The sequence below is a fragment of the Propithecus coquereli genome, unplaced genomic scaffold (assembly GCF_000956105.1).
Source record: "Propithecus coquereli isolate 6110/MARCELLA unplaced genomic scaffold, Pcoq_1.0 Scaffold205, whole genome shotgun sequence".
NCBI classification, from domain to species: Eukaryota; Metazoa; Chordata; class Mammalia; order Primates; family Indriidae; genus Propithecus; species Propithecus coquereli.
Window position 1 is genome coordinate 220696 of NW_012145523.1, and position 12295 is coordinate 232990.

Consider the following 12295-nt stretch of genomic DNA (forward strand, 5'->3'; position numbering starts at 1 on the left):
GGTCCACGTCGGTTTCCGCCCCGCGCAGTCGCCGCGGGACAAAGGAGCCCCTGGCTCGCCCGCGAAGCCAGCGCTGGGTCCGGAGGCTGCCGCAGGATTTTAACACGCTAGGGAGAGCGCTCAGAGGGTTTTAGAAAGAAGCATTTTCTGGCTCGGATACTTAGTTATTACTGCGAATTTATTATTCTTCTTCTTATTATTTTCAATTTCTCTCCTCAAGCCTCCTTGTGCCCCAAACCCTCTGAGGCAAATCGCCAGGAGGGAAAAGGCGGGGAGCGCGCGCGGGCCCTGGACCGCCAGGGCGCCTGGGCTGAGGAGATAAGGCAGCGGCAAACGCCGGTCTCCAGGCCGCGCCAGGCGCCGCCCGCCCCGGCTTTCCCGGCTCCCCCGCCTCGCCGCGAGGTGGGAGGACAGACCACAGCGCGCGGCCTACAGACAGCGCCAAGGCGATTCAAAAGGCCGAGGAGCCAATGGGAGCCCTGGGCGGCTCCGCCGGAGGGGCGGGGCGGGGCGGGGGAGGCGCGCGTCCGGGCCGCGGGGTCGCGAGGCGCGAGAGCGCGGCCGGCAGCGTTGCGCGCGCGGAACGGCGGCCCGAGTGCAGCTGCCTCCTCTCCCGGCGTCGTTCGCGTTCCCGCAGGCGACCTGCGCAGGTGAGCGCTCCCACCCGGCCCGGCTCCCAGCTCCCCGCGGCGACGCCTCCGATGGGCAGCGCGGAGGGCGGGGGCCGGCGCGGCGGGTGGGTCGGGGTCCCGGGGCGCGAGCCTGGCGCGGCGGCCCTGCGCGCCCCTCCTGGTGGCCGCCCCTCCTCGCCCCTCTGCTCGTCCCCTGCCGTCTGGTCGGTCGGGGCGGCGGCTGCAGACGCTCGAGCGCCCCGGGCCCGCTGCGGAAACGGAGCTGCGGGTTTGAAACTGCGGACGTTTCCCTCCATGTTGACGCGGCGAGTGGCAGTAACGCGGCGGCGCGGAGAGCGTGTGGCCTTTGTCCCGCCCCGCAAGCGCCTGTCTGACAGAAAAGCGGGCGGCCGGGCGGCCCTGCCGGTCGCGAGGCAGGAAACGCGCGGCAGCCGGGCGGGGCGGGGACGGCGGGCGCAAATTCGCTTCAATTCACGCCGGTTGTTGGTACTGGCGTGGAGGGTCGTGGTTGCCGCGGTCTGTTGCCTCCCTGGGCGGGGATTGCGGGGCTGCTCGGCTGGACGTATTGAATTCTCTCTCCCGGGTGGTCTCAAAAAACGGGTATGGAGGCAGGTTTGCGTGCTCCTGCTGCAGCACGATCCTGTTTTGTCACCTTTTCAAAGCTTTAAAAAAAAATTTCCTAATGACAGCCTGCCTCACACTCAGCAGCCTCAAGGGGCACTTAGTAAGCACTTGATAGCACAGGGCCTTGTTCCAGGAGCTTCGTCCAGGTGGCCGGGAGCTGAGAGCAGGACACAGTAGGTAGACGGGACCGCGCGTGGACAGCCCAGGGTTGGGCCCGCAGCCAGCCGGCTGGCTCAGCTGCTGCAAGGCCTTGCGCCTGGGCAGAGCCGGGCTGGACACGGACCCTCGGGGACCTTGCAGGTAAACATGTGTAGCTTTGTGGTTTCCCACTGTAGTCACTGCTCTGCAGGAGAGGGTGGGGGCCCTAATTTAGACTGGGCAACAAGTCCAATTTAAGTTTTGTTTCTGAGAGCTGCCTGGCCAGGAGGGAAAAGAGTGAGTAGGAGGGGAATGATGAGTTGCCTTCGGTTGTTTATAAAGGCCCTTCTGCCTCTGCCTTTACAGCCAGAAAGGTGGAGTGTCTGTTGCTCCGTGCAGCGGGGGCACCCCCCAGGGTTTCTGTATGCTTTTTGCCAAGAAGGCCTACGGGGCGAGGGGGGGAGCGCTCAGGTGTTGAAGGGAAGCTGTCAAACTGCATTTGAGCTGCTTGTTCTCTTCCACATTTAATTAATTTGGAGAAGTGAAAGGTGACCAAAGACTCTTGTAACACTGATCAGCAGAGAACTGTCATGTTGATAAACAGTGACATATTGGAGCTGAAACGTGTGAGGGTTCCAGTGCCAGCTGACACTGAAGTTAGCAAGCATCTGGCTTAATAGAAAAAAGCCTGCGGGTCCCCGTGTTTTTCTCTTTATGGGGAATGAGGACACTGTGTTCAGTAAACAAAATTTTTCCTTACACACTTGACTAAAATGTTCCTTCTAAGGAAAGCCTGTCCGTGTTTATCTGCCTTCTTTAGGTGAGTGCATAATGACATGCACAAATGTGGGCTTTGGCATACCAGCCGGGCTCATTCACGCCTGAGGGAAGTTATATTAGGGTGTGATTGCACCATATCCTCACCTTTGACAATTGTGTGTGGACCTTGTGTAAAGTGGGGTGCACATCATGTTGGCTTCATCCTTTGGAACATTTGTATATAAGGTAGTGGTCTCCTAAGGAGAGTGCTGGGTTTGTTTTGTTTTTCAACTCTTAATTCTTTTTCTTAAAAATTAAGCTTAGAGACCTAATAGATATCCACCAGATATCTTAATTTGTTTAACCCCAACTATTTTATTTAATTGATAACAAAAAAATCTTTTTGGCAGCGTCCAGTGTTCAGTATTGCACAGATACTGTGTGTGTAGTGTGTAATAGTGCAGTGGAAAGATGCAAGTAAATTTTTAAGAACATACAGGATCTGTTCAAGGGCCTTTTAAAACCACAACTGGCCCCTAAGAGCCGAAGAACTTGTGTTTCAAAAGTTTATAAAGAGTTGTTTGAAACCTGAGTGTCTTCATGTAGAAAGACATAATTGCCTTCTTCAAACACTGGCTGAACAATGTAGGAGAGGTAGTACTAGTACCAGTGGTTTGATTTGGGGGGGGGTCCAGGGAGAAGGAGGGGGCACAAGAGAAGAGAGAGGAGGGTGTATTTCCTTCCTCTTTCTTTGTACTTGGAGGCTCAGAGCTAAGTGTTGAAATTGGCAACGCTGTTGTCACCTTCCCTTTTTGTGCCCCTCCTCCTTGTCTGGAGGTGTCCACTGCCCCCCACCACCCTTCCTAAGTGCCCCTCAGGTGACTCCTCAGCCAGGCCTGACTTCATCCTCAGGCACATAGGCTCTTCCCCACTATTCCTAGCCCAAACCCATTCATTACCCTGGTGATGCTATCCCATGTGGATGCTGAGAAGAAAGCAGGCTCTTTTACCTAATGTGTTAATTGACTGACATCCTCTAATCATCAGATAAGTACTGTTTTCTTTCATCTACCAGCCTAGCCACTATCTATCTAAACAAGTGAAGCTTGTTAAGTGTTTTCTCAGACCATTAACAGTGAAAACGAGTGGTGTTGAGTTGACTTTTTTATGGGAGGAGTAGGTAATGCAACTTTCTGCTTAATTCCACAAAGTCTTCAAAAGTATTTAAATGTTGCTGTTGTTGTATCTTCAGCTCTTAATAGGAGCTGGTGAGGAATATACATTTATATGGACAGTGTATCAGGAATTGTTTAGTTGGTGAGACGAAGGTGATTTAGGGAGAGAACACATCAGTCGTACAGTATCTACTTGAACTAGGCCCAGCTGGCTAGTTCATACGGTGTGGGAGAAGGTCGACGGCACTGGTTTTATAGTGTGGAAATGTGAATCTGCTGGTCAGTTCAAGGATAGCCCTTACTACCCGGCAGCTGGAAGCAACCAGCAATGGACTGATACTTCAAAAAGGGTGGCAGGCAGGCCTCATGTAAGTGGCAATTTTTTGCAGATTGTTTGTGGCTTCTTTGAGTGTTGTAGGCTTCATGGGCCATGTTTTGAATTAGTGGGAAGAATGCTATGATTGGGGGTTGATGCCTGCTGTATGCTTGAGAGAAGTGAACCAGATATGAGCTAGCCTAAGGAGGTGGTTGGCAGAGTTATTTGGTGTGCATTCGGGCTTTTTTGCTGTAAAGAATGAACCCCCAAATTTGCTATTCATTATAGATTTGGAATTATTTTTTTCCTGTTGGTGGGTGATAATAATCTTAATTGTATATCCTTGATTTTCCCAGACGGTCTGTTTCATAGTTTGTTTTTAATAAATGTAATTAGTTGAAAATATAGTTAAATGCATTTTTAAAGCTTTTGTAAGATGATATACAAATTTACACATCAGAAAATGTGTCCTTTATAAGAGTATGCCTGATTTTTTGATTAGCAAGAAATATGGTCACTGTAGATAACATTTTGCGTAGTGCAGACTATTAAATATGTGGTGCCTGTATGTTGTCATAATCCTTAGTGTCACATATGTATCACATATCTATGCAGAGTGGCTAAATCATCCTCTATAAAGTGATTCCAAATGAGATATAATGTAGCAGAAAGAACAGTTTCAGTATTGTCCTAGTTCTTCCATTTCATGTCATCTGTTTTTATGCCCTTGAACAAAAGAGTTAACTTTAAGTTTTAGTTTTTTCATCTTTCAAATAAGCTCTCCTCCAGAGGCCTTTCTAGTCGTAAAATCTTGACTGGTTAATTCAAGAGAGTTGTATTTTAGTGATCAACCTGTGATAAAAGACAAATATATAAGTGTGTACGTATATTGACTTAATTTTTTTTCTTTAAAACTGTTCAGACTAATTTTAGAAAATGCCTAGTAGGAAATTTGCTGATGGTGAAGTGGTAAGAGGTCGATGGCCTGGGAGTTCACTTTATTATGAAGTAGAAATTCTGAGCCATGACAGCAGCTCCCAGCTTTACACTGTGAAATACAAAGATGGAACCGAACTTGAATTGAAGGAGAATGATATCAAGGTAAGAGCTCCTTTGGTTGATTGGAGTATCAACTTACAGTAAGTGGGAAATAACTCAAAGTATGATTTTGAAGCTCAGTGTTGTCAGTTCCGGCTCTGTCTGGAGGCATGGGTTGAGCTCCTGCTTTGGGTCAGATACTGGTTTTGGCTCTGGGAATGCATGAATGAGGCATAGTGCTTTGTGCCCAGTAAGCTTGCAGTTTCAGGGAAAGACAGACATTTATACCTGTTGTTTCCCTGGGTTTAATACATTCTGTGACTGGAATTTGCTGTGAGTGGTATTGAGTATATCAAGGGTAGGGAAGGGCCCTGGGTTTCATCGGAGGCTTTCAGAGGTGGTGACACCTGAGCCAAGTACTGAGGACAAATAGGAAAAACTCAGTTGAAGCTGGGGCTGCTTCCACAGAGAGAGCAATGTGCCAAAAGCGTGGGGCTTGAGTGACACAGTCAGCCGGATGCTGGAAGGGTGGCAAGTGGAGGGTAAGCAGGAGCCAGACTGGAGGGTTTTACATGCCACGTCCTGGCTTCGACCCGAACGCAGGGGTTTAGTCAGGAGAGTGACGTTAATTAGATTTGAGTCTAGCCCAAGGCTTCTTAACCTATCCAGTTAGGGCCAGATTTTAAACTATCTGATCCATGGTGCACAAATACTTATGTAAAATGCCATGAAAATGAATTACCAGAAAAATGAAAAAAGACATATAAAATAAAAGCCTCACATTTTTATCATCAGATTCAATAGACATAAAATTACTTTGTCAAAGGCTATAAAAATTTCCATACACCTCTTCTCAATTTTGGTATTTGTTGCAGATTACTGATAAACGGTTCCTGGATTCATAGCATATGGACCACATTTTGAGTGTTTGAGACCAGGAGTTGGCAAATTATTTGATTAAAGGGACAGATAGTAAATACTTTAGGTTGTATGGGCCATATAGCTTCTGTAGCTTGGGAGCAGCTCCAGGCACTATGGAAGGGAATGGACATGGCTGTGTTCCAATAAAACTTTATGGGCACTGAAATTTGAATTTCAGATAATTTCCAGGTGTCAGGAAATATTATTCTTTTGATTTCATTTACAATCACTTAAGAAATGTGAAAGCCATTTTTAGCTCAAGGGCCACACAAAAACTGGGATAGGGAGGACTTGGCCTGTGGCATAGTTTGCTTTCTCCAGGTCTAGATCCTTAGAAGCAATGGCAGCAGTGATTTGGAGTGGGTGAGGACATGGTAAAACAGTTTCCAGGAATCCAAACTCATACTTTGTTTTCAAAATCTGCTTGTGTGTTTTGTTCAGAGTGAAACCGTGGAACTCATTTTTTAATTGTTTGTGTGCTGATTTCTTTTGTCCGATCTCAGTTTTAATCAATGTTAATTATAACAGCTTCTTGCATATGTTCCTGGGAATACGTACTGCTAATTGGTTTAGACACATTCATTTTATGGAAATACCTTCAAAGAACATTTAGGAACGGAAAGGCTGCATGTGTCTCATGAGAGATGGAGCATTATTGCAGTAGTTTTCATTGGCTTCATCTGATGGGGTTCTCAGATCCTGTCATTTCTCATTATGGTTTTAGAGTTAGTGGTAGCAGTTACCGTTTTTGGTACCCTTTTCTAGTTTGGGTCTGTGCGTATTATGATTTTAGTAAAGCTTTTTGCCTTTTTCCTTCCTTCTAGCCTTTAACTTCCTTTAGGCAAAGGAAAAGTGGCTCAACTTCCAGTTCTCCTTCCAGACGCCGAGGGAGCCGGTCAGGGTCCCGGTCCCGCTCCCGCTCCCGCTCCCCTGGTCGGCCACCAAGGGGCTCACGCCGGTCTGCTTCTGCGTCCCACCAGGCCAACATTAAGGAAGCAAGGAAGGAAGTGTTGGCAGTTAAATTGACTCCACTGATATTGGTGCTTGTCTTCATCTTTATACAGTATTTTGTCTTCCCCTTTATGTACATATTTCCTCAGATTATTTGCAGTTAATAATATTAAAATATCATTGAAACATAGAATCTAACTTTGGAAGATTACATAAAAAACAAACGTTTGGAATAGCAAGTGTAGTTGTTTTAAATATCAATGAAAAAGAATGTTCTTAAGTTACCAGAAGTGCTAGTTAATATTGTAGTTTTTAAAAAAGCAATGTTTAAATTTGAAATAGATGTAGCTTGTAGGTTGAACCAAATAAGTTTTTAGTGTATAAAAGATCATGTGTGAAATGAGACATAACTGTGATAGAAACATATTCTTGCTATCTTAGCATCATTATATTTGATCCATTTACCTATTTGAAGATGATAATTTTAATGAAATTACTTTCAAAGTGCAAGGTTGGAAATATTAGGGTATGTGAAGCCTATAGACTTTGTATGGCGAGTATTTTAAATACGAGTCCAAATAGAAAATATTTTAAATAAAAGTCATCTTTTATTCTATTCACTTAATATTTAATTATCTCTTCTGGATAAAATGCGCACAGACTTTTAATAACCTAAAAAACCTGTATCATATGCATTACTGTTTTATAGTCAGCTGTTTAAAATGTTAAAACATTGGGAATAACCTTAAAATAACCTTTTATTGCATATTTTTTTGTGTCATTTTTGTTGTATGGTATAGCATGGATATGCCCTAAATTATATAGACATAACTTGTTAAAAGTCAGCTCCCTCATTGATAGACATTTAGTGTTTTTCCTTCTAAATTCCCACTATTATAAACAAGCATTTTTATACAACATCTGATTATTTCCTTAGGATAGATTCTTACAAGTGGAACTGCTAGGTTAGATATATAATACAGATTTGAGGCTTTGAATATATATTGCCAGATTATGTCAAGAAAGTTTATACTAGTATCAGTAGTGTATAGATGTATTTTCTCATTCTAAGTATTGTAGTAATTTTTTTTTGCCAATGTGATTGTCAAAGATTTCAACTGACTTGCATTTTGATAATTACTACTGAGTTTGAATACTTTAACTATTAGTGGCTCTCTTTACCAGCCAGATGACTCAGGATAAGGAACAGATGCTGCATGATACTTTCTGTTACACTTTCATTTTTAATATTTAGGGACTATTACATTTTACAGTGTAAATCTCCTTACAGTCTTATTGATACAAGAGCCACAGACTGGCTTTGCTTCTTACCACCAGAGCCCTGAGCCTACCATATACTGCTTAAGTACCCACTGTTTCTTTATTTTCCATTATTGGCTATTTTGGGGCAGTGAGTGTCTTTTCCTCTTTTGTTTTTAACCAGTTAATGTACTGATTTACCAATTTTTACTTTACCTGCTTCTCATTGGAAATATTAATAGAGTATCTGTCAGTGAAATGAAATTATAAGCCCGTCTGCTTATATTACATGAGAGATGAAAGGTTTTATGTAGAAATCCACATTAATAAAATTGGGAAATTCTAGTCAATTTTATTCTTTTTTAACAAAATTAGGTTGAAAGTCTTCAGAATTAAGGCTGTGAAAATCTTTGGCTGATTTTACTGATTGATTTCACAGTAGTAAATTTTTATCATGTTCCTTTTTAATAAGCTATAGTTCTTTTGCTTAAAGTGTTTATATTCTTCAATTTAGAAGCCATTTGGAAATAGCATCAGCAGATATAATGGGGAGCCTGAGCACATCGAGAGGAATGACATGCCTCCTAAACACATGCAGGTATGAACGTGTTCACTTTCATGTCTGGTGATTTTCTTTTCTTTTGTTGAAGTGCCTCTCCCTCCAGAAACACATTGAAAATCATAAAATTTAATAATCTGTTCTAAAATTCTGTCCTTAAGACTGAATATAATTTAAGAAATGTATTAGTATACAGCTGTATTGACATGTTGAATTAGTTAGTGTGGTAGCATTAGTGGTAATTTTTGACTACAGATATTTATTACTTCTTGAAATTTCTAATTAGGAACAATTCCACTTGTCACAAGAAAGTAGTTATGTATCTACACAGCACAGCCTTCGTCCAAGACGAGAAGAGATCAAATTAAAAGAACTAGATTCTAAGGAAGAAAAACTTGTGACAAGAGTACCTGCATCGCTGAGAACCTTTGAAGTGACCTCCTCACCGACGAAGGACTTGGAGTTTGGAGGAGTACCTGGTAGGCCTCAGAGCTGGGGCCAGGCAGGGCAGTGGGGTGGGCTAGTGGTAGTGGTATAAGGTGGACTGGAAGGCCTCTCTGTGGAAATCTGAGGTAGACGAGGTAAGAGCCAGGTGGGAACCTGGGAAAGAGCCTTCCAGAGAAGGAATAGTGGGTACAAAGGCCAGAGGTGGGAGCATTTTGGGGAATATGGAGTAGAAAGGATGCCCCTGTGGCTATGTTGAAAGCTTTTGGCATTGTGTTCACAGGTTTTAAGCAGAGAAGATGAAGAAAGTGATAACAGAAGCGAGTGGTGTATAATAAGGCTGGTGACCTGTTAGGGACAGGGAGATCCGCTAATAAGCAGACGCGAAATGGTAGGGCCTGGTTTAGGCAGTAAGCTGCCTGCATAAAATGGCGTCAAGGTGTCTGCTCTACCTGCTGGACAGGTTGATCGTATGTGAGGGTCAAAAATCTGAAGTGTGCAGAGCCTTGGAGTGATTAAGTGGGTGGAATTGGTGAAATTTTATGAGCTAGTAAAAGAAAATACTTCCTGGCTAAATGGCTCAAAATCCTGCTTATCTTAAATGCTTCATGTTTGTAAATTATAACCCTTGGCTAGCTGGTCTGCTGCAGATGGTGTCCAGCATCAGCTAAAATCTATGCACATGTTACACGAATGTGATACTATTTCAATTCTTGAAAGCTTAAGAATATAATGTTTTTTGTTAAGAGTGGAGTGGTAATTTTTAGATGTTCTGATTTTTAGTTTGCTGGAGTTTCAACACTTTTGCTCCTCAGTGATTGGAGGTTAAGTGTTTTAGAGCTTGGTTTCTGCGGTGGGACTTGGCTGTTCAGTGCTGGACTTCTGCTCATTTACACTCCGGATGCCCGTGGTTGCTTGCCCACTGGCGGTGACAGATAGAGATAGGAGTTTTGGATGGTGCCTTAGAAATTGGTTTCACACAGCTAGGCAGACCTCAGTTCTGACCTTAAAGAAAAATCAAATGATTCTTAAAATAAATAAATAAATACATAGACTGGATTGAAGTTGGAGCCGTGAGTGTTCATTCGTTGTTTGCAGGTGTGTTTCTCATCATGCTTGGCCTACCCGTCTTCCTCTTCCTGCTGCTGTTGATGTGCAAACAGCGAGATCCCAGTCTTCTGAACTTCCCTCCTCTGTTGCCAGCTTTGTATGATTTATGGGAAACCAGAGTATTTGGGGTCTACCTCCTCTGGTTTTTTATTCAAGCTCTGTTCTACCTACTGCCGATTGGGAAGGTAAGTTTTTGTTAGTAGGGCATGGTATTGTGAGATTTTCCTCCCCTCTCTTCCATGTTTTACAGTGGTTTTATGGTTAGAAGCTGTTGGTTGTAACTCCCAAAGCTTAGTTTGTTAAGCCATTTCTCCTGTGTCCTATAGCACTTGCTTATTAAGCAGGACTTTAAAAATCTGGTTGATATTTCTTGTGTAACTTTCCAAACCAAATAAAAAAGAATAAGCTGTTTCGCAAAGTAGCCTGACTCTTGGTAGAGGTTGCTGGGGAAAAAAAGTTCCCCCTCAGTATGTGTCATTTCAGATACAGGATTTTAAATGGTTAATTGAGGCTACTGAGCTCAATGAACTTTTTATCTTTTACTTTTTTAAAAAATGTAAGTTTAGGCCAGGCGCGGTGGCTCACACCTGTAATCCTGGCACTCTGGGAGGCCGAGGCGGGTGGATCGCTCAAGGTCAGGAGTTCGAGACCACCCTGACCAAGAGCGAGACCCTGTCTCTACTAAAAAATAGAAAGAAATGATCTAGACAACTAAAAATATATATAGAAAAAATCAGCCAGGGTATGGTGGCACATGCCTGTAGTCCCAGCTACTCGGGAGGCTGAGGCAGAAGGATTGCTTGAGCCCAGGAGTTTGAGGTTGCTGTGAGCTAGGCTGATGCCACGGCACTCACTCTAGCCTGGGCAATAAAGCGAGACTCTGTCTCAAAAAAAAAAAAAATGTAAGTTTATAATTTTCATCTCTTTCAAAAATTTGTTGTCAAGAACATTTTATGTTCTTTTCAAATTCATACAGTATCTTCACATTTGTCTCCAGTGCTAAGTATAGTTTTTTCTTCTTTCAGTAGAATACTTTCCTTGGATATATTTAAAGAAACATGAGATTCCCTAAGCAATGAATAATTTATTTAAAGATCTTATTCTTAGGGCTTTGCAAGTTTGCCAACTGCCTGTAAACCAAGGATCAGTTTTACTGTGAGTGGCAAATGCCAATGATAGGAGGATAGAGTGGCAAACTTAAATACTGTGGCGTTTCACCATAACTTTAGTGGCTCCAACAAGGGTTTTGTTTTGTTTTGTGATATGGTCTTTGTTCATTTTTCTGGTAAGGCTCTACAGTTAAGTTCAGATTAATTTAGGGTAAGGGTATTTAGATAATATTTATTAAGAAAACCAGTTTTGGTTGTTAAAAATCATATATGTATATATTCACAAAGTGACTAAAAAATATATATATGTAAATATATATTACACAGTTTTCTCTTGCTATCCTAGTGGGATTGGTTCCAGGACCTCCCACAGGTGACAAAGTCTGAAGATGCTTAAATCCGTGATATAAAATGGTATAGTATTTGCATATAACCTATACATATCATCTTTGTATACTTTAAATCACCTCTAGATTACTTAAAATACCTAATATAGGCTGTGCAAGGTGGCTCATGCCTGTAATCCTAGCACTTTGGGAGGCTGAGGAGGGAGGATCACTTGAGCTCAGGAGTTTGAGACCAGCCTGAGCAACAGGGAGACCCCGTCTCTACTAAAGATAGAAAAATTAGCCAGGCGTGGTGGCATGAGCCTGTAGTCCCAGCTACTGGGGAGGCTGAGGCAGGAGGATCGCTTGAGCCCAAGAGGTCAAGGTTGCAGTGAGCTGTGATGATGCCACTGCACTCTAGCCCAGGTGGGTGATGGAGTGAGACCGTGTCAAAAAAAAAAAAAAAAGAAAAAAAAACAAACCCCCAAAAACCTAATACAATGTAAATGCTATGTAAATAGTTATTACACTGCATTGTTTAGGGGAATAATGACAAGAAAAAAAGTCTGTGCATGTTCAGTACAGGTACAATCTGAATATTTTTGATGTGTGATTGTTTGAATCCATGGAGGTGGAAGCCATGGATACAGAGGGCTGGCTATGTACGTGTACCAGTATATTTACGGGCTAAAGTCCAGCGTAGTATTTTCCAGATACCTTTAATAGATAAAGATCATCCGAAATTAGCGTGTGGGATTTTGCTAATCCTGTGATCTCAAACAGGTTTTACATTTCTCCTCCTGGGAGAGGAGAAAATGCTGGCTAATGAAACCCATAGCTAATGAAAGGATAAAGTAGTTTAGTCCAAGGCAGATGATAGTGTATTAGTATTTTACCATTTAAAATAATTGCTGGCTGGGCGCGGTGGCTCAC

At 43.2% G+C, this 12295-nt stretch overlaps 1 protein-coding gene across 1 annotated transcript in view; it reads left to right on the forward strand.

Moving 5' to 3' along the window:
* Positions 1-590: 590 nt before the first annotated feature.
* Positions 591-12295, forward strand: part of LBR (lamin B receptor) — a 21960-nt gene continuing 10255 nt past the window's right edge. The window contains exons 1-6 of the mRNA XM_012644067.1: positions 591-650; positions 4567-4745; positions 6428-6643; positions 8329-8412; positions 8660-8852; positions 9916-10112. Of these exons, the coding sequence (XP_012499521.1) occupies positions 4581-4745; positions 6428-6643; positions 8329-8412; positions 8660-8852; positions 9916-10112 (855 nt within the window). The 5' untranslated portion in view covers positions 591-650; positions 4567-4580. The remainder of the gene's footprint in view (positions 651-4566; positions 4746-6427; positions 6644-8328; positions 8413-8659; positions 8853-9915; positions 10113-12295) is intronic.